The 19,906-nt window shown below is 50.9% G+C and overlaps 1 protein-coding gene across 2 annotated transcripts in view; it reads left to right on the top strand.

Moving 5' to 3' along the window:
• The window catches only part of LOC131666936 (gamma-aminobutyric acid type B receptor subunit 2), an 81,886-nt gene that overhangs the window by 8,652 nt on the left and 53,328 nt on the right, over positions 1-19,906 (top strand). For both annotated transcript variants that reach the window (XM_058940036.1, XM_058940037.1), the window contains exon 2: positions 1,846-2,378. In XM_058940036.1, the coding sequence (XP_058796019.1) occupies positions 2,109-2,378 (270 nt within the window). In that variant the 5' untranslated portion in view covers positions 1,846-2,108. The remainder of the gene's footprint in view (positions 1-1,845; positions 2,379-19,906) is intronic.

Consider the following 19,906-nt stretch of genomic DNA (forward strand, 5'->3'; position numbering starts at 1 on the left):
ACAAGAAATAAGTCGAGGCTGCATGAATATTCCGATTCCTCGTTATCCGCAAAGATGACTGATAATGATCTTTATAATACATCAATACTCTGCCAGTGCTGGATATAAATAGTTGCTTTTATCCTACTTGAGGACATTGGCGCCATCGCTTTTTTCCCCTCTCCATTCAGGATATTATTTATCGATAGGTGCGCGATAGCTAGACGACCCTGGCGCGACAGGATAGTCAGGCGGATGCTCGTCTCTGTGCACGATGGCCAGAAAATGAACGGTCCACAGCGTCGAACACCAAGGAACATCCACGCGGCATTTCTCGAAAATAGAGACGACCGCAAATCCTCGCGTTCGTATGGCGGACGCGCGCGCAGCGATATGTTAATTTCTTGAAGTGTTTTCATCTGGCCAATGAAAAAGTTCTGGCCTGCTACCTCCACCGGGTGGGGAAATAAAAATTCGGCGCGCCGCGATCATTCATCTTCTCGCGCTACGAGGGTGATAGCGAGAGGGGGGGGGGGGAGAAAGGAGTCTGGAAACCGGGTGCGTCAGCATCCCATCCGCGCACTTCACCGAAATCCGGGGGGGGGGGAGGGGAGGCGCGGAGGGGAAATTCCAGTAACGGCAGGCCCCAAGCTCGCCGAGCAACGGGGGCAGGTGGGAGCGCGGAGTTGCGTTGGAGAAAAACGTTGCGCTTGGCGAATGAGCGCGTGCCGGCCGGTCGTTCCAAAGCGAAGGCAGCGGCGGAATCGCGAGCGCGCCGAACGATGCTAGTCGGCCAAGGTTGCTCGCCTTGGCACACGCTAGGTGCTCGCATGAATAGTGAACGAGAGGTTATTACTTTGATTGTCGTTCGCGCGCGCACCTTGAATTCCCCGACGGCGTAGAGATGCCTCTGTCGCCGGCAGCGCGTAGCCTCGATCGATCGGCCACGGTTCGTCGAATTGACGCGGCCTGTCCCATTGTTACGGCCTCGCGATAATCAATTCCCGCCCTCTCCGCCTGACTCGTCTCGCTTCGCGCGGCGCCAAGTGGCAAAAGTCAAGTGTAATCGGCGACAAACGCCGGCTATCGATTCGCCCGACCGATTAATCGGCCGAACGCGCGGCTCGTTTAATATTTGATCGTTGACCGGCCTGTCGCCGCCGCCGCCGTTAATGAGCGGCCATTCTTCGTTCGTCCCGAGCGATTACGCGACCTCGCGGCGAGTCGGGCAGGATAGTTTGTTGCTGCGCATCGATCGTCATCGCGCGCTCGCAAGTGGATTGTTTCTTCGGCGCGCCGCCGCGAGTGTAACGGGCAGCCACCGTCGGAAGCTTTCAACGGGCCATTCCGCTGCCAGGGGTTTTTATAGTCATCGAGAGGCGCATTCCCTCGTGCTTTTACGGCTTTGCTTTTTTTTCTCCAGCCGACGCACGGCGAATTAGGTTCTAGCGGAAAGAGCCCTTTGTTTTTCCAACGGGAATGAGTTATAAATAAGCTCGTAGCGAGCGCGAGCGGAGGAATTTTTTTCCTTCGCGCGCGCTCTACGTGTGTACGTGCGCGCGTGCGTGCGTGCGCGTGCGATGAAAGACGACCTGGATATGCTCGGCACGCGCCTTTGATCTAGTACGTACGCAGGTGCGCAGCCCGAGAGGAAGTCTAGGAAACAAAGTGTTGGCGTGTCTTCGTACGTAACGGCAGCGCCATTAAGTGGGAAGACGTAGGTCGCGACTCTGCCGACGTCGGGGAGCGATGACGAAGGGCCACGCTTATGAATCCTCGTCGCCGCGCTCGTGACGCGCTAAGGCGAGCGAACCCTTCGCCTTCGATGCCCGTCTGAAGATCGGCCTGTGTGCCTTTGTGTTTCAGAATCACCTTTGCCGCGCGAGGACGGCGCTGTCCTAGGTGAGAGAATGCGGCGCTTGAAGAGACCCGCCAAGTCCTGATGCCGCCGCGAGAGACAAACGTGATTGAAGATGATAATGTGAAGTGTTATACGTAATAGTGCGCGAGTGCGAGAGAACGATGAGGCGACGAGAACGCTCGAGCAGGTGAGTGAGAGAGGGAGAGAGAGAGAGAGAGAGAGAGAGAGAGAGGGACACGAGGTTTAGACGAGCGAAGCAGGGAGGACGATGGCACTGTCGGCAGCGGTCATTTTGTTGAGGCTCAGCGTGGCAGCCATGTTGTTGTCGTGCATCTGGTGCCAGAAGCCCCTGATCACCGGCGGCGCCAAACGCCACGACGTCTACATCGCGGGCCTCTTCCCGTACGCTCATCATGTGCCCGAGAGCAGCGTCGGCCGTGGCGTCATGCCGTCCGTCAAGCTCGCCATCGACCACATCAACGAGAACCTCAGCATACTCAGGAATTACCGACTGCACATGTGGTGGAACGACACGCAGGTACGTCTAGACTCTCGCGACTGTCGATCTCTGTTATTTTACCTCCAGCGATTTCCAGGAGGTAGAGGAATTTGTCGCGTGTGCCGTTTGACGAGCTGTCAAATGTATAAAGCTCTCGCTTCGACGGGAAGCAAGAGCCGAGAGTTTGACGTATATCAATAAGCTCCCCCGGGTATCGAGATAAAAGAAAGGGCAAATTTGAAGAAGGAAAAATAAGTCCACGGCTTACTCGCTGGGGATGGTGTTATTGGGGGAGGGAGGGGGAGGCCACGACGACAGTAATTTTTAAAGTTCTCACGCGAGATTTCTTTGCAGCTTCCGCGTCACCTACGACCTCTCGAATCCTGCAATTTTCTTTTCCCTCGTTTCAGTCGCGGCATTTGACCGAGAAAGCCCCTCTCCCCACCCCTCTCGTAAAATACCGTAATAATTCAGATCCGAACTAAGGTAACAAAACGCTGGCGCGAGTCGAGTGGTAGTCGCATTACTTAAGATTTACCGTCGTGCTCCGTGAATTCGCTCTACATCGAGAGCGAGCTTTTGCGCGCGAATCAGCGATCGCGCATACGCCCGATAATACGTTCTGAAATTTTCGGGAAAACAATCGAGTCGAGTGGTATCACCCTGTAGTCCATTGTGTCGGGCCCGCTAGTAATTTCATCCTCTAAACGTTCGAATTACTAGAGCAACTTGACTCGCTCTTCTCTTTTTTTTTCCGCGTTCGGCTATCGATTGGCACAGATTGACTCTCGATGCCGCGCCTACTTCGGCGCTGGACTGCCTCGAAATGTATTCTTCTCTTTTTTTTAGAAAAAAATCGTCGCGGATTGAAAAATGCGCACAGCTCGATTAGCAGCCGTTTCAACCACGGCAAATGATCGATGCCGGCACGCTCGCCTTAATATGATCGAGGCTCAATGCCATGCGTCGCGGTTATCGCGGGGTTGGAAAAAAATGTACAGAGAGAGAGAGACAGAGAGAGGAATGAATGGATTTGCAAGGGCTACGCTAAGCAAAAGTAGCCTTGGTCGATGCAGCAGGTGTGTATGTATAGACGCGTCTGTATCGATTGCCAACGCTGCCGCTGCTTGACCTCGCCCGCGCGCGCGCACACACGCGTATCGGCTGGAAAGAAAATTCCGATATTATGCACGCGCGGTGACAAGTTGCCTTTCCTTCTCTCTCTCTCTCTCTCTCTCTCTCTCTCTTTCTCTCCCTCTTTCCATCAGTTTAATGGCCCACGGTTCCAGACGCTCGCATTGTCGACGATTGACTTTGCCCGCTGCGACTATCCGCTCCAGTTGTCGCGTGATTGGTCCGCGCGCGCGCGTCTTCGGCGTGCGGCTGTCGTCGCAATTGGATTTCAATCTCAAGCGAGCAGCCGTCCTCGCCGAATGCACTTTCGCGCTAGATTCTTCCTGGAAATTATCATTTTTGCGCTTTATCGTCCGCCAACGAGGGAGCGAAGTTTAACGATGGCCTCGATCGAGCTTCGTCTCTCTTTTTTTTTCGTTTCTCGGCAGGAAAATTAAAACAGACGTCGAGTCTCGGGGCGAGCTGCCGGGTATAAGGGCGAATAAAACGAAGGATACACGTTCCGCGAACGAATCGGACGTCAAACGGACGAGAAATTTTATTTTATTTCGGCATGAATCCGTTTGATCCCCGCTTTGCTCTTGGCGCATTATGCGTATAGGGAGAAAGAGAAAAAAATCATACTTTGAAATCAATGAGGGGTATAAAACCGAAAGTGTGTCTTCTGTTTTGTCGGGATGAATATTGTATTCATTTGATAAATCGTCGTCAAAGAGAGACTGAGGTCACGTGGAAAATTCCAACTGGCATATATAATTGGCGTGATTTTTAATGCACGCGTGTGGCACTGGCAGAGGAAAGAGGCTTAAAAATTGCTCAAAGAGCAAATAGATAGTTCGCGATCTGTCAAAAACCGCAGCTGCATAGGTCATTTTTTTTACTGAATTGTGGTTTAACTGTGAATTTCAATTCTTCGCTGGATATAGAGGAAAGTAAGAGCTGCTGGCTTTTACATCGTTTCATTATTCAAACTTTGCAGGCGCGAAGGAGTAGTGACATTCAAAACTATTATTTTACCCTCTGAAACAACATCATAAATGAGCTGGAGTCGGAGTGCAGTTCAAATAGGCCCTGCTTGTACGTACGTGAAAGAGTGATTTTTTTATTCGAGGCCAGCGGGAATCCATTGAAACGTAATGAAATGTCTTTTCCTCTCTCTTTTTCGAGCCAATGGCTTCGACTCGAATTGAGAGGGAGAAAGATTTTTCCAATAGCCCGAGATTCGTATAATTTTCGAAGGTAACAGTTTTTTCCCCTCGCTCGCTGCTATATAGACTTTTTGGCGTACGGAATTTCCTTTCGTTTCGATGAATTTCGTATGCGGCTAATCTATCTTTTTTTATTCAGATATGAAAAATCTTTACATTTCCATAACGATTATCCTTCGCTGCGAACTTTCCGCTTATTTGTTTTGCTTTTCAACAAATATTTGTAGGTCAAACTACATTCGCGTGTTTATAGTTCTGCAGAACTATAACGAGAGGGACAGAGAGAGAGAGAGAGAGAGAGAGAGAGAGAGAGAGCAAGCGAGAAAAAAGTGAAACATTAATTAACTTTCCATGCCATATGGCGATTCCGCGACATTGGCCTACTGCGGCTTTCCAAACAAACGTAATTACGCAGTAACTTTTTCCACAAATCGATGGCCGCGCAAGCTAATTCCTTGGTTTTTCCCTTTCGGGCGTTGGGAATGCATCTCGCGAGAAAAGCACGCAAGCATCGCGGCGATAAATCAAAGCTCGCGAAAAGTTTCCAAGAGAGCGAGAGAGCGAGAGAAAAAGAGCTCGCGCGGCCTCGCGGAATTCGGATTTTCGCGACAAAGGCCCTGCTCCGGTGATTTAGGGTACATACGTACGTACCTACGCGAATTCCTCTCATTGTCCGGGCGAGGGAGAGAGGCTCGGCAAAATGAAAAAAAGCCCTCCGCCCGGATTGTTTCCGTTAACGAATGATCCGGTAACGCGCCACGTCAGACCTTTTGTACTTTGTGATTGTTAGCAACATTTTCCTTTCCCTGTCTCTCTCCCTCTCTGTCTCTTTTGTTCTCTATTTGCGGCAGTAGATCAATTTATTCACAGAGAACAGCTTAATTCTATGGTGCGTGCGACTGACAAGTCACCGAAATTGCACGCCCGAAGCAATTTGCCGCTGGAATAAAAGACGCGTCGTGCGCGTTTATGCTCGCGCGCGAGTCGTCGACGTTCCGCGCGAGAGCGACTCGTCCCGAAAGATCTCACCGAGCGAAACGCCTTAATTGCCTCGGGGGAGAGTCGCGAGCGAGCGAACGCTGCCGACTGATTGGCATTAGCAGGCGCGCTCCATTAAAGCGCAAATTACGCCGGCCAACAATTCCAATCGCTCGAGCGCGCCGACGATTCGAATCCGAGCGGTCCCGCGGAAACTTGGCGAGTCGCGCTTACGCGATTCATAATTTGCCGGCGGGGCGACGGGAGAGCGGAATGACGATCGAATCGCGGGCGCCTCCGGCAGCTTTCTCCGGGGACGCCCCGCTTGCACGCCGCGAAAACACGAAGAAAGAAGCGGTCCTCGCCCCGCAGACCCGCAATTAAGATTTGATATCGTGGCTCGCGGTGCGGCCTGCGCGCTCGCTCCGTTAATTGCCTCCTCCTCTCGCGGCAGTTAATTTCCTGTATCGATGCTGCCGCGCCGAGGCGGCGACGCTCCAGATAGCGCGCCTTAATTAATTATCATATCGCACAGGGCACAAGGGCCCGTCGCAATAATAGAAAAAAACGAGGAGGCGCGCGCGAGCTAAACTTTCATAACGGATTTTCCGCCGCTGCCGCTGCGTTTTATGGGCTGACCCATATCTCACCCGCACTCTTTCTGTGTGTAGAGACGCAACACGTGTGTGTGTGTGCGCCGGTTGCGTTAAATCCGGCCCGCGCTTGCGTTTCATTCGATAGAGCCTTATCGATCCCCGATAAACTGTTCCGATATTTCTCTCTTTCACGATATTACACGCGCAGTATGCGTGTGTATGTGTCTCTTTCCACTTGGGGATTATTAGTTTTTTTTTATTTTCCTTTTTTTTTCTCCGCCTTTGCGGCTGACACATTATTATTGCGGTGAATTATACTCGGCTAACGTTGCCTCCTACTTTCTGAATACTCAATTCGAAAAACTCACGACTGTAATAACTTCAATGCCTTATTCTTTTAGGTTATCTAAAAAAAAATGTAATATTCACGTGTACATGTTTGCCGCTCTGCGTTTTACCTTTTATTTTTTGACATTTGCAATGAAAAATTCCGCGAATTCCGAGCCAATTTGACGATTTATTCAGCGGCTTGGAAAAAAGCTAGACGAAATAACGTCGTGCACGTGTCGCGCGTGCGTCGAAATCAAGCTTTCGCTCGACAATTTTGCATATCCGTTCGATGTAGGTGACCTTATTATCGATAGAGTACGCTTTTAACAAAAAATTAATTTTCATCTCGCGGAGATCCACGAGATCCATAAAAAGAGAGAATATATATTAAAAAGAAGAGGTAGGAGCAGTGAATCCGAAAATTGGAAGCGAATTAAAAACCTGTCAATCTGTCTACCCAAATTCAATTCCAACTCAGTCAAACGTTATTACACTCGTTTAATGCACATCGTGCAATTGCTTCTACCACTGGCAGTTCGTTTGAAACTTCATCTCTGAGGGAGCATCAAGATTTTTTCGTTTGTTTTCTTTCCTATTTTTGTTTTTCTGTTTTTTTTTTTTTTTTTTTTTTTGATGATTAAAGATTAATTGCCGCTTGTTGAGCTCCGTTTCGTCGAAAAACTAAAACACTAAGCCCCTTTTACGTAACTGCAAGGTCTAATATTTGGGCAAACACGAGGCTCGCGGGACTGAACTTAGAAAAGCTAACTGTTTGCCCTCGAGGTCAAGTTGCTATCGTTTTAATTATCCGAACTAGGTCGCCGGTTAATTAGACGCGCATCGATTTCGCGCGAGATTCCATCTCCCGTATTTTCGTCTTATTTGATTTGATTTCTTTTTTCTTTTCGTTTTCTTTGCGTGTTTTATTTCCGTTTCGACCCGCGTCGCTTCTCGCTCTTGTTTATTAAGCGCCGCTTTGAGGACGCGACTCGCGCGGCTCTTGTTGTAGCGCCCTTTTTTCTCGCTTTTGATGCGCGCGCGTCGAGGATTAATTAATTACACGAAAGGGAGGACGAGAAAGGGCTGCGGAGCTGCGATGCTTTTGTTCGTCGTCGCTGCGATTGCCACGGAATAAATTAACAGAGCGAGCGCGTTGCCTTCCGCGCCTGCCCGCATTTAAACATCCCTCGGTTGCGAAGATTCGCGCTTTGCGCGCCGCGTGCGCGCGAGTCGCCTTTTAATTGGCTCGCGTTCAACTTTTTCAACCGCGGAAAAGGTAAAGGTCACGCGTGCTCTCAGTTCATATATTGGAGAAAATAAGAAAGAGAAGGTCTTCCAAGAGCTTCCAGTCGTTAAAACAAACACGAGATTATCCTCGTGCGTGTCGCAAACTGCGTAAAAACGTGAGCGTACCTGGGATTTTTTAATGGCGTATGACGCTCTCGCGAAAGACCACGTGCACTTATTTGCAATGTAAATCGGCCACGATAACGAGGAATAGCTTACGCGAGTGAAGCAATCGATAATCGACCGAGGATAAGTATAACGAAAAGAAAAGAAAGAAAAAACGAAAAGATAGTTATCTCGCGCACACGCTATTAAACAACGGTGGAGGTGGAGAGCGAACAAAGGCTGTGAGTCACTGAAATAATAAAGCGTACTAAAAGCAGTAGACACAAGGGCCAGAGCTCGCCGCGCGGGAGTTTCGTACTTTCAATTGGATTTTAAAACTTGTTGGGCTAGCAGCGGGCGTTCGGGATACACGTCGAACGCGATGCACGTTCGCGCGCCATAACAAGGGAGAGCGAGGCCGGCAGCCAGCACCCGAAGATGCGTGTATACTTTATTCAGGCGGGGCTTTTTCCGTTCGAGCGGAGGCTGCCGGCGCTTCGTTTTGCTCCTTGGCGGCCACGGCAGCGGTTAAACGCCCAAAGCGGCCCCTTTGAGTGGCAACGTAGAATCGATTCGGCGCGCCCGCTTTTCAGCAACGCGCCGACCGACGTTTTCATCAGGTTCGATTTTTCCGTAGCATTAGCATGCGACGCTCGTTTATCCCGCAGCCGCAGGCTCCTTTCTTACCTAAGCTCCCTCTCCGCCTCGTCCTCCCGCGGCGGGGGGCAACCCTCAGTCGATTACTAATCGCGTCGCGGATTTACCTCGGATATCAATTTCTCCCCGGCTAAAATCTCGTTTATTACGCGCGAGCGACGACGGATGGTCGGTCGCTTGCAAAGTAAACTGTATCGCGCGCTTAATGAATCGTTGAGACTAAGTGCACGCGTCGCTCAATAATTCAAGCCGATGATTTATTCAATTGCTAACGCGCGCGCCACGCGAAATAAAGCAGGCCACGCATAGCTAAGGTAGCAGCGGTAGTCGGGATGTAAAGCCGCCCTTCGCGCTGTATCGATTGACGAGTCGCTCTGCGGACGGAAAAAAAAGAGGTACTAATCTCACTGTTACGTAATGCGCGGCGCTCGCAACCTTGATTCGCGCTCTGGAAATCGATGGGACTGTTTTCCGTGCGCACCCGAGACACGGAGAACAAGAGCGACTTCGCGGCTGGAGCAGCGGGATGACGCGAAGGGGAATTACGCAATCGCCGCGCGCTTTGTGCGAGCCTGCGCGTTCATTCAGAGTGCAGCGAGAGAGAAAATCAACAGCGAGTTTCATGACCGAGGCACAACTGTTTATAAGTATCCGGTGCGCTACTGGTGACTTCGACGCTAACTTCGCGCTGCGACACTGATGCGTTCGGGACAGAAGCGCGCGAGCATTCGGTATCCACGCAGCTGCACTCGCCGTGGAGCGACCAGCGTATAAAACGTAGCGTCACTGAAAATAGCGTTAACGGGCAGCGAGCGATCGTCGACACGTCGAAAGCGTCAAAAGATTAACGCGATTAACTTGGTTTTCGGCAGGAAATTGAATTGGCCAAACAAAACACAATCGCAATTGAAAGCTCAAAGAATCGTCGATCCACGAGTTTAATCGTCTCTTATCGCGTCCCAGTAATCTCGTGCGTCTATGCTCGCATGTGCTCCCTACATCTCTCGCGAGATAAAATCGCGCGAAAGCAAAACTTTCGGGCGCAAAAGTCAATCCCACCTAAAATCCTCTCGCGAATGTGAACTTTCGGGGTTTAATAATTCGCGACGGCGCGCTCGAAGGAAATCGATGAGTTTCAATCAGATAATTAGCTCATTAAAGACGGGCGAGAGAGAGAGAGAGAGAGAGAGGCCGAACACGCCAAGCCATTCGTCAGTGTCGATCGTCGGCGTCATAAATTGAGGAGAGCAATTACCGAGCGCGCCCGCGAGTCCGTGGAGAATAGATCTGGCGTTGGCTCGGAGCTCGCGCTGCACGGCTGTGACGTCTGAAGTGACGGACACGAGGAGGGAGAGCAAGTTTCGGGGTAGTTGTACGCTAAATTCAATTCGACGTCGCGCTATGCAACGAGCAAGACGTTTACGGAAGCACTCCTTTTTCCCTCTGCTCCGTCTTGCCCCGCTACTCTCTTTTTTGTTCTCTACCTACGTCAACGTTTGACTTTCGTGATGAATTTCCTCGTCTGCAAGAGCGTGCACTCCGAGTGATACTGTAACAACTTTGAATTTTCAACTTTCTCTCTCTCTCTCTCTCTTTCTCTCTCTTGCCCCGCTTCCCGTTTCATTATTCCACTCGCGGAACTGTGATTTGTTGGGATTCCTTCTTTTTTTCCCTCGTCGACGTCATCGCTGAAAGTTGCGCGAGTTGGAGTTCGGAAATGAAATGTAATTGCAGGTAATTATCGGAGTGAATCGGCAGTCTCCGCGCAGGAAAGAATTTGCATTGTATTTCAGCGCAACAATTGCCGATCGATCTGCTTTCTCCGTTCTGTACCATAGGATCGGTTCACGACCTAATGAGTAATTATAACTTTGCAAAGTTACTTCCACCGCAGGCAGCTCGAATATATTATTGACGCGGAGAAACCGAAGGGGAACAAGTTTTTCTGATTATCAATCACGCACGCAAAAAGAGCCCTCCCACGGGCTCGCGCACCGATCATGTGAAAATCTCGAAGCAGAAATAGAGAGAGAGAGAGAGAGAATATAAGGATGGAAGCGAAATGAAGATGAAAAATAGTCTCTCTAGCAGGTCGCATGATAAATGCATGTCAGAGAGCGATCCACGTCAAATTTAGCTTCTCTCTATCTCTCGCGCGATATATGTATACCAAGGTCTGAAGGAATCGTGAGTCAGCCGACGTTTACGCGCTGCGGCGGCTAAACGACAGATGGCGAAAAATAAAAGAAATAACGCAGGCCGCCCCTCTCCCTCCCTCCGTCTCACGCGCTGCACTCGCCGAAGAGCTTCATGCTAATGCCCTCGCGTCATGAATATGCAGGGCCTGAAATTCATACAGTTTCCTCGGCTCTTCAAAAATTTCCTTCTCCCTCGAAAAGCCTAAGGATGCAAATGAACGCTCAAAGTTAGCCGGCTGGAAAAAGAAAAAAGAAGAGCCGTCGTCGCCGAGTTGATTTGTTGCGCCAAGGCGCTGCAGAAAGGAAAACGATGGAGGCAGCGCGGCAGTAAGCTCGCACCCTTTGCGAAGGCAGACGCCGGCCGCCGATCGCTAATTCGCAAGCGAAGGGGTAGCGAGATGGAGCGGAAGAAGAGGCGGGAAAAGTAAAAGGACCGAAGTGCCTTCGGAGTTTTCTCTCTCCGGGGACCCGATTGATTTCCGCTCTCTTGGCTTTTAGCATATTAATATTCATGCGGATGATCTTGCTCTCGCGTCAAAACGCCGGCGCCGCTCGCCATTCTCCCGGCATTTTCCGAGCGAATTTGTCCCTCCGCTTCTTTCCCCTCGTCGCGTCCGCTGCTGACTGTTATTGACTGAGATATACCCGCGAATTAATATATACGTACACATTCTTACGTGCGCGAGATCTGAATTTTCAGTCGGCTCGACGTATATCTCCGCAGCGCCACTTAGTACCGCGAGCGCAGCTAGAGAGAAAACTTTACGCTCCGCGAAGACAACGCGCGCTCGCTTTCGTTCTCGCGCCGCCGCCGCCGACGCCGCCACCGCCGTCGCCGCTTGGCAGACACTTGGCAGAGACCGCGCACTTTATGTACGGGGCTGTTTTGCGGGACGAGGCACTTAACGAAAGTTTTGTGCACATCGCATTTTATGCGCACAACGGAGTCGCTGCACTTTCCAAGTTGCTTCTGGCCTGAGTTATCGGTACGAAAATATTATGCAAAGGCTGATTGATGCGTGATATCCTGTAGTCTTATTTATTGATTTTTTTTTGGTCTTTTTTTGTTTTTTTTTTTTTTGACTGCCAATTATTGTTCTACGCGGTCCTCGCGAGGCGTGTTCGATAAATTCGGAGGGCAAAAAAGAAGCAAAGACTTATACGGTAACACAGCAATTGAGCAGATTTACGAGTCAACCGGATAGCCGCACCAAATCTGCACGGGTATAAAAAAAGGTGCAGCGCTTGCACTAAAACGGCCTCTCTCTCTCTCTCTCTCGCTCGCTTTCAAAGACATCCCTCGGTCAACGGTTGAATTTGTCGCTGCGAGGGGTTGGTTCATAGAGAGAACGAGGCAATGGGCCGCAACTGCACGTAATATATTCGGCTGAGCCGCGGAGCACCAGAGCGAGAGTGAAAGAGAGAGAGAGAGAGAGAGAGAGTAAAAGAAAATCTCGACATTTATTCTTTTTCCAGGGAGCAAATCCGATAAATCTGCGGCATACACGCGTGAAAGGAATCGCTCGCGTACTTTCGGTCAAATACGCTGCAGCTGGGGGCTGAGTATAAATAGCGAAGTGTAATTGCAAGGACAATGGGGTAGGAAGTAAGTTCGCTCGGGAGTTTTCTTCTAAGTGACTCGCGAGAGCATCCTTTAATCTTTTATGAAGTAGCACTCAGCCCTCGGGGATGCAGCTATGCAGCAGTTTGCTGGGCAATCCGGAACACAAAGAAAAGCTCTGTGTTCGCGGGAGAAGGAGGGAGAAAGAAAGAGAGAGGGGCAAAGAGAGTTACTCAACTGAAGGGCCACTGCAAGATTGCGTATCGATGTTTGCCGAAGCAGTTGTAGCAGCAGCAGCAGCAACAGCAGTAGCAGCATCGGAACTGCTCCCGTTGCCGCCGCTAGCTCTCCGTATTTAGAGTGAATCATTGCCGGGGCGCTTCGACCAATAAAGCAGAGAGCAATAATAATGGACGAATTCAGCAGTAACAGCCAACGCCCAGATCGATCCATGTAGCCAGTGATCGAGAGTCTCTTAAAAGTCTCGCTCTCTGTTGACGCTCACTTAACCCCATTACACTGTATGAACGGGTCATTGTCACGAGCGGCGCGGGGCGCGGCTTTATCGACCGTCGGTAAAGAAAACTCGACATCCGTACGCGCGCGCGTATGTGTGTGGCTACGTTTTTTTGTCTTCGCCAAGTCCTTCGTAATGGCCGGCAGTTAAAGCGACGGCCGGACGAGCGCAATGAAAATCCACTCCCCCCCAGCAACCCGGTAATTAGGACTTAATGGCTGGCAGCTCTAATGGACCGTCTTTATCCGCGTCAGTTTGAGCGCTCTCTGGCTGCGCGTACGCGCGTCGAGCGATTTGCGTCGCCGAAAATTGAATGCGAGCTGCGCTTAAACCGAGGACTATCGACTCTATCCCTTATGCAAGAGAAACAACGAAGCGAGGGCTTTGGCTCGTAGATAAGGATTGAATTTCAGGCTCGATGGATCGCAAGCACGCCCGCCGAGGGAAATTTAACGCTCATCATCGTGGCCGAACTCAAGCTAGACCATTTCTTTTCTCTTCGTCCCGTCTCCGCTCCCCGTTTATTTATTTTTGTTGTTGTTGTTATCTGGTGTGCGGTGCGTATTCCGGTCGGGAAGGTAGTTGCGGCGGATTTTGGATCTGGAAGAAAGTCCGTCCAACTCCTTTCCGTCTGGGCTGCGCGCCCGAGCAACGCTTTACGAGATGACGGCGACTAGACGACTTTTGGTTGCTGGCGAAGTTTAATCCTGCAAGCAGAAAACCGACGGAACTCTACGACGGACGGTCAACCAGTCGCACGATCCGCCCCGAAAGGGAAAACAATTTTCGCCGAGATTCCGACGGTATTTCCGGGGAGCGGGGGGAGGGGGGGATGTTTTCCAGAGTGAGAGATGGAAAGTGCCCCGGGAGCCGCCGAGCGCTATTTATTGTTCATGAATGCAGTTTTGTGGAAATACGAGACGCGCGCGATCGCCGAGCGAGAGGGCCAACTTTCCCTCGCCGCCGAGAGTGTGTGTGTGAGAGAGAGAGAGAGTGGAATTTCAGTTCTCCGCGAGCTGGAAATTGTCGATAAAAGGTAACGTTAACTTCTCGCTTCGATTGTGTTTATATAGCCTCGATTGAAGTCACTGCAAATCGATCGTACGCGCTCTCCTTTCCTTTTTTTTTTCCCCTTTTAAGCGCGTCGGAATCGCTCGACAATTGCTCGAGACGTTAAAAAGAACGCGCGGAGCACTCGTGTTCGGTAACATTATGCGCAGCTTCGAATTTGCAGTCTCATCGATTTTCAATAATTCAGCGCGCGGCACGGCGTTTGGCCCGATATCTCCCCTTTAGCCTCAATGCTCACCGTTAGTTACGAAGTATCGCCGTAATATTTCCCTGGCCTTTGACAAAGAGAGCGGCCGCGAGATATTAATGGGCACGCGCGAGCCGGGAAAGAAAGAAGCGATAGCGCGCCGATATAATTCCCCGGCGCGCGCGTTATCGACTTTGATTCCCGCGCCGAGCGAACGAGGCTGCGGCGCCATCGCGCGATTCGCTCGCGCCTCTTCACATTTTGACCGACGACGCCGCGATATTTATGCAGCCAACTCGACGGAAGACAAGAGCACTTGGAGAGGAAGGAAAGTTCGGACGGAATCGACGCGCACACTTGCGCTCGGCCGAACGAAAAGCGCTCCAGCGGCGGGCGGCTTCGACTTTATTTATAGGCGAAGTTGTAGCTGCGGCGCGAGGATATAAAGCTGGCATAGAAAACAATCCCAAGAGAGAAAGGGACTCGGCGATCTTATCAGGCACGATAACACGCTGAATTCCGGCGGACGAGTACGATCCCGAATTTATTCGGAGACGCGGTTGACGATCGCGCGGGTGCCTCGGGGTTACGCACGCCGGATTATTAATCCGCTAATGCCCGCGCGGGGCACATCTGTCGCCAGTCCGCTTTTTACGCGAATCCCTCGGCAGCGTTTCCGAGCGAGAAGAAAAAACGAAGCCGAGCCGCGCGGGCAGTTGGCGCGAGCGCGATTAACCGGCGAGGAACGACGTCGGAGAATGACGAACGGCCCTCCAATTACAGCGCGACTTTTCGATGACCCAGATGGAGGAGAGGCGGACTTTCTTTCGCGCGCGAGCCGAGATTTACGGCGAGTTGTCCGGGCGCTTGTTTTCGCCCCCTCCCGAGGGCGGAATTATCGCCGTCATGCAAATCGCCCCGGATGAGGGCTTCTTTATCCTCCGCAGTCCCGTTTATCGCGGACATCAAGTCACTTTTACGGAGGCTCCTTCCGAACGCCCGAGCGTCGCAATTCCTGCCGCGGCTTTTACGATGCTGCCTCGCTCCCCGGATTAGCTCCTTTCTATTCTTTATTTTCTGGCGCAGCGGCACGCGCCGGGCCGAGCGTTTGCTTTATCATTGCCGCGTGCAATCGACATTCCCTCAACTATTGCCTGCCGCGGGACCAGCGCGATCCTTTTTTATTTCGTTCCGCCTCTCCGTTCGGGCTCAGCGAGCCGTTTGATGTGCGAACCCCGCGCGGGATTCGGATAATGATTCGCGAGAGAGCGGGTAGGTTATCTTTGTCGCTCTCCGGTCGCGACTCTGACGTCAGCTCCGATTTTAGCCACTCCGGGAATATTGTACCGCTTAATTCAATTTTACGTTTAACTGCACCTATATCGCTCTGCTGCACAGTTTTTTTTCCAGCAAAAATGCGTCGGAGTAACGTTACTCCTTCTTTTAAAACTTCCTTCAACTTGCCGGCGGAAGACAAAAAGTCACGGATCAAAGTCCACTCAAGTGACTTGGTAATTTTTTTGAGATACTCAACTTTGTCTGAAGAAATTCTTGGCCAGAGATCATTTCATTATCCGCGTGGAAAAGAAGAAATCTCGAGTAATTTTTTGCAAAATAAGAAAAAAAAAAATGAAAATGAACGCCTTGAGAGGAAAACCCCAAAGTGGTAGCAACTTGATATTCTTATCGCTCGTATTCTAGACTTCGAATCCCTTCGAAATCAATACGCGTCACGTAAAGTTGTACACTATAAAAGAGAGTCGGAGAGCAAAGTACGGAGAGTGAGTGAAAGATTCGCGAGGGAGTAGAGTTCGTTTTTACGTGTTTGCGTTCGAGTTCTAAGGTTAAAAACCGCATCAAACACGATCCTCCCGGCACTCTCGCGGCGGTTCTAAGCTCAAAGCGGTCGATTCTGCTCTCCGAATACAAAGCTAGAGCGTGTCGTTTTCTCTCTCTCTCTTGTCCTCTCTAAAACAAGAGTGAAAGTCAGAGCTTTGAGTGTACCGATGATTTATCGCCTTCCCACACTCCCAGACTTGCACACACGCATCTACACGTTTCCCTCGCGTGACATTAATAATTAATGAGATGCCTCGTCCGCGGAGAAAACACGTTTGCTAATTACCGTCCGTGACCACGGCTAAGGGAGTGAAAAGCGGAAAAGAACGGGGAGCACGCTGGATTCGAAGCCTTGATCTCGTGGTGAATCCCCCCCCCCCGCCCCTCTGCTGCAGTGCGCGATTGCTATTTTTCCGAGAGCACTTGTGCGAGCGCCAAACAGATTGCGCGGGTGGGGAGAGGCAGGGAGAAACAGCAGGCGACGAGGTATGCGTGAATAGTGAGTCGTTTGAAAAATTGTAAAGCGCGGAACAACGGTGACGCAACAAATCGCGGGAGTCGAATACGCAGTCGCGCGGTTCTCACTCCTGAAAAGCGCGAATCTCGTTCGCGAGAGAGAGAGAGAGAGAGAGAGAGAGAGAGCTCGCCTTTCTTTCCCGACCGGACCCAGTTCTATCCGCGCTGATTGCTCCGGTCGAGCCTGCGCGCGCGAGAACGCCAAAGAGCTGATGCTCCACGCTCGCTAATGACGCTGCTGAGCGAGAGCTCGTTGTTTTCTCGGTTCTCCTTTTTTCCTTTTCTCTTTTTGAGTTGCAATAAAACTTGCTCGGCTTGTGTATACGCGAGTGATCGATAATGAGATTCCAGTTGATGCTCGGCCATCCAATTATCGTGCGCGGACTTTGCGAGCTTTTTTATTCTTCATTTGAAAATGCAAGCTTCCAGGGACTGGAATTTTCCGACCTAATTGGAAGAATTCTTTCAGAGTGGGAATTATCTTTGACGTGTTAACTGGCTGTGCCGAGGATATGATAGTTTGAAAGTGAAACGAGTCGAGCGACTACGACAATCTGCCATGATCCGGCGAGCATTTGCTCTAGCTTCGTCTCCACAAGAGGCAGCATTGAGTAAATTTTGTTATACCTCAGCTGAGCAAACATTGTTGCGTTAGCGTATGTGCGCGAGAGCATGTACACTCATGCGCGGCTTCAATTGGAATATCAAAACCGGTTGGCACACGACGCGTCGATAATTAAGTGCCGATGGCAAATATTTGACGCGGGACAACACTTTCCGAAGGTATCGCGCGCATCCGAACCCGCTAAGAGACTCGGCGTTGGAACGATCAAGACACTCGTTGTCGGGCCCTGGAAATTAAATTATCCGGAGCCCCGACGAGAGCGAGGCGAAACGAGCAAGGATAAGTGCGATCCGGAAAAACGCGCGCTCCGTCGGATTAGCCACGCACGGGCGAGCGCGCGCTGACGAAGATCGCTAATTTCCGGGGGGCCACGGGGGACGAAAGAAGCTGCCGATGATGCTCTATTGCTCGGAAGATGCAACGAGACGTTTCAACGGCGCCCGAGTCCAGTATTCGAGGCTCTCGCCCGGCCTGACATCGCCGAACGTAGCATCTCGCCCTGGCGATTGATCATTCGGCAACGATCGCCAGGTCAACTTGCAGATTTGCCCGCTGCCCGCGACAAATGGTATCCTCGCGCGCAATGCATATTTGAATTTCATTGGCTGCGATATCGTTCGCAGTCGACGCGTCCGCCCGCGCTCGTCGTGCTGCGTTCCGAGTCGGCAACCAATCGGAACGTCAATGCGCGAAAAATGGCGAGTGAGGGTTGATCGACTTTTTGAATGATATCCCGCGGACGTAATTCGATTAATTGGATATTTTCCACGCGTATAGAGCGGCAAAATTGAACTTGGAATTGAAAGTTTTCAAGTGAATTTGAATATTCCATCGCTGTCTGTAAAATCCCACGTAGAGAGCCTGACTCGACTAGCTGCTGCTTTTTGCCAATAGAGCGCTCGCGCGTAATCCTCGAGAATCCCTTTTCCCGGTATTCGGTTGCAACCAACGCGTCATTAACATTATAAATCCGACAGTCACACATAGCCAGGCGTAAAGAGAGAGAGAGAGAGAGAGTGGGGATACACACACACACAAGATTAGTAATTAATTCGAATGGAAAGTTAATGTCAGCATTTGTGGCTCGCAAGGCGGCTAGCGACGTCATAGCCGCGCGGCGCGCCAAGCTTAATGCAGTCATGACGCATTTGCGTTAATCCGCCGGCGGCGGGAGTGCAATTACGCTCGGGGGGCGCATCTGCGCCTCGAATAAATAACTCGACTTTTCGTCGCGGCGCGCAATCGGGATCCTCGACGTAAACAACTATCGCGCGTCTCGTTAATAGTCGCTCTGCGAATGCTGTTTTAATCAAAGCCACGCGCGCCCGCGCTGGTTGCCATTCTCAGGCCGCAAATCAAAGCCACCGCCGTCACCCTTGCGAGGAGCTCGGAGACGCTCCGGCAGACTCGGCACACACAGACGCGCGCGCGCGGAATTACATTTTCCTTGCAGCGAGCGAGCGAGCATAGAGCTTCATCTTTGGAACGCGTGATCGATAAGGGCTTTATCACGAGGCGTGACCCTCTTTTTTCCCCACTCTCAGCGCGTGTCTTCTTATTCGTCTGCTGCTCCCAGCCTCCACGTCTATCGAGTATTCTGCTCTCTGTCTCTCTTCCTTTCTCTCTCTCTATCTCACTGGGCCGAAATTAAAAAACATCCCCTCGGGCTATCGCGCACACACACACACACACACACACACACACACACGCACGCACACACACACACACACACACACACACACACACACACACGCACACACACACTTACATACACATAGTAGTTTGAGCGCGAGTTTGGTCAGACGCGAATGCCTGTCTCTTTTTCCCGAGTGATATGCGGCGTTGTTTCGTTATTACTCAACGACCACCGCCACCACGGGCATGTTCATGGAGTCTTCTATTTTATGGAATTAGTATTCCATTGCCACGCCTGATATTTAATTCGATATCTCTTTTTTGATATCTCTCGACTGCAAGAGCAGTAGTTGTAGTAGTAGTAGTAGTAGTAGAGAGAGAAAGAAAGAGCTTTGGGGATGACAGCAACACAATAAAGATGTCAGAGCTTAAGCCCTTTACTCATGAAAGGATTCCCAAGCTACAAACACGTACATACGTACATATATGCCCTCAGGCCGGGGAGAGAGAGAGAGAGAGAGAGAGAGAGAGCGAACGAGCGAGCCACGTTTGTTGTTACTGCCTCGCCCACCTCCTACGCAATCGTGTTCTGCTGTAGTGGTAGGCAATGTGCGCGCCATGTGTAGCAGATCGTAAAATAAATATTTCGCAAAAAGAGATCTCCGTGCGACAACGGCAGTGACAGCGGCTTTGTGCGCAACGGGCTAATAGATTTTTGCCCCGTTTCATTTTTCATCCAACGATCGCCGCTACGATCCCGCTCTCCTTTTAATTGTTCGCTTACCAACGCCATTGCCGCGTACCGGCCGAAGGGCAGAAGTGACCGTGGCGGAAAATAGACGGATCGTTAATTAGATCGACTGAATCTCAAACTGCGTTGCATCTCGGTTTTTACTCTCCCTCTCTCTCTCTCTCTCTCTCTCTTTCTCTCTCTCCCGCTCTCGCTCTCAACTGCAACCGCGCACCGCTGAATAACGAATGGTTAAAAGCGAATTTACACTTTGCGATGAGCGTTTCAACGAGGGAAAGCGTTCAAAGCCGCGATCGCAAAAAGCAGTACCATTAGAGAGAGAGAGAGAGAGAGAGATAGCGCGTGCCATATTCTGAAATTCAATTATATTGT

This window comes from Phymastichus coffea, unplaced genomic scaffold (genome assembly GCF_024137745.1).
Source record: "Phymastichus coffea isolate CEN01 unplaced genomic scaffold, Cenicafe_Pcof_1.1 PCOF00062, whole genome shotgun sequence".
NCBI lineage: Eukaryota > Metazoa > Arthropoda > Insecta > Hymenoptera > Eulophidae > Phymastichus > Phymastichus coffea.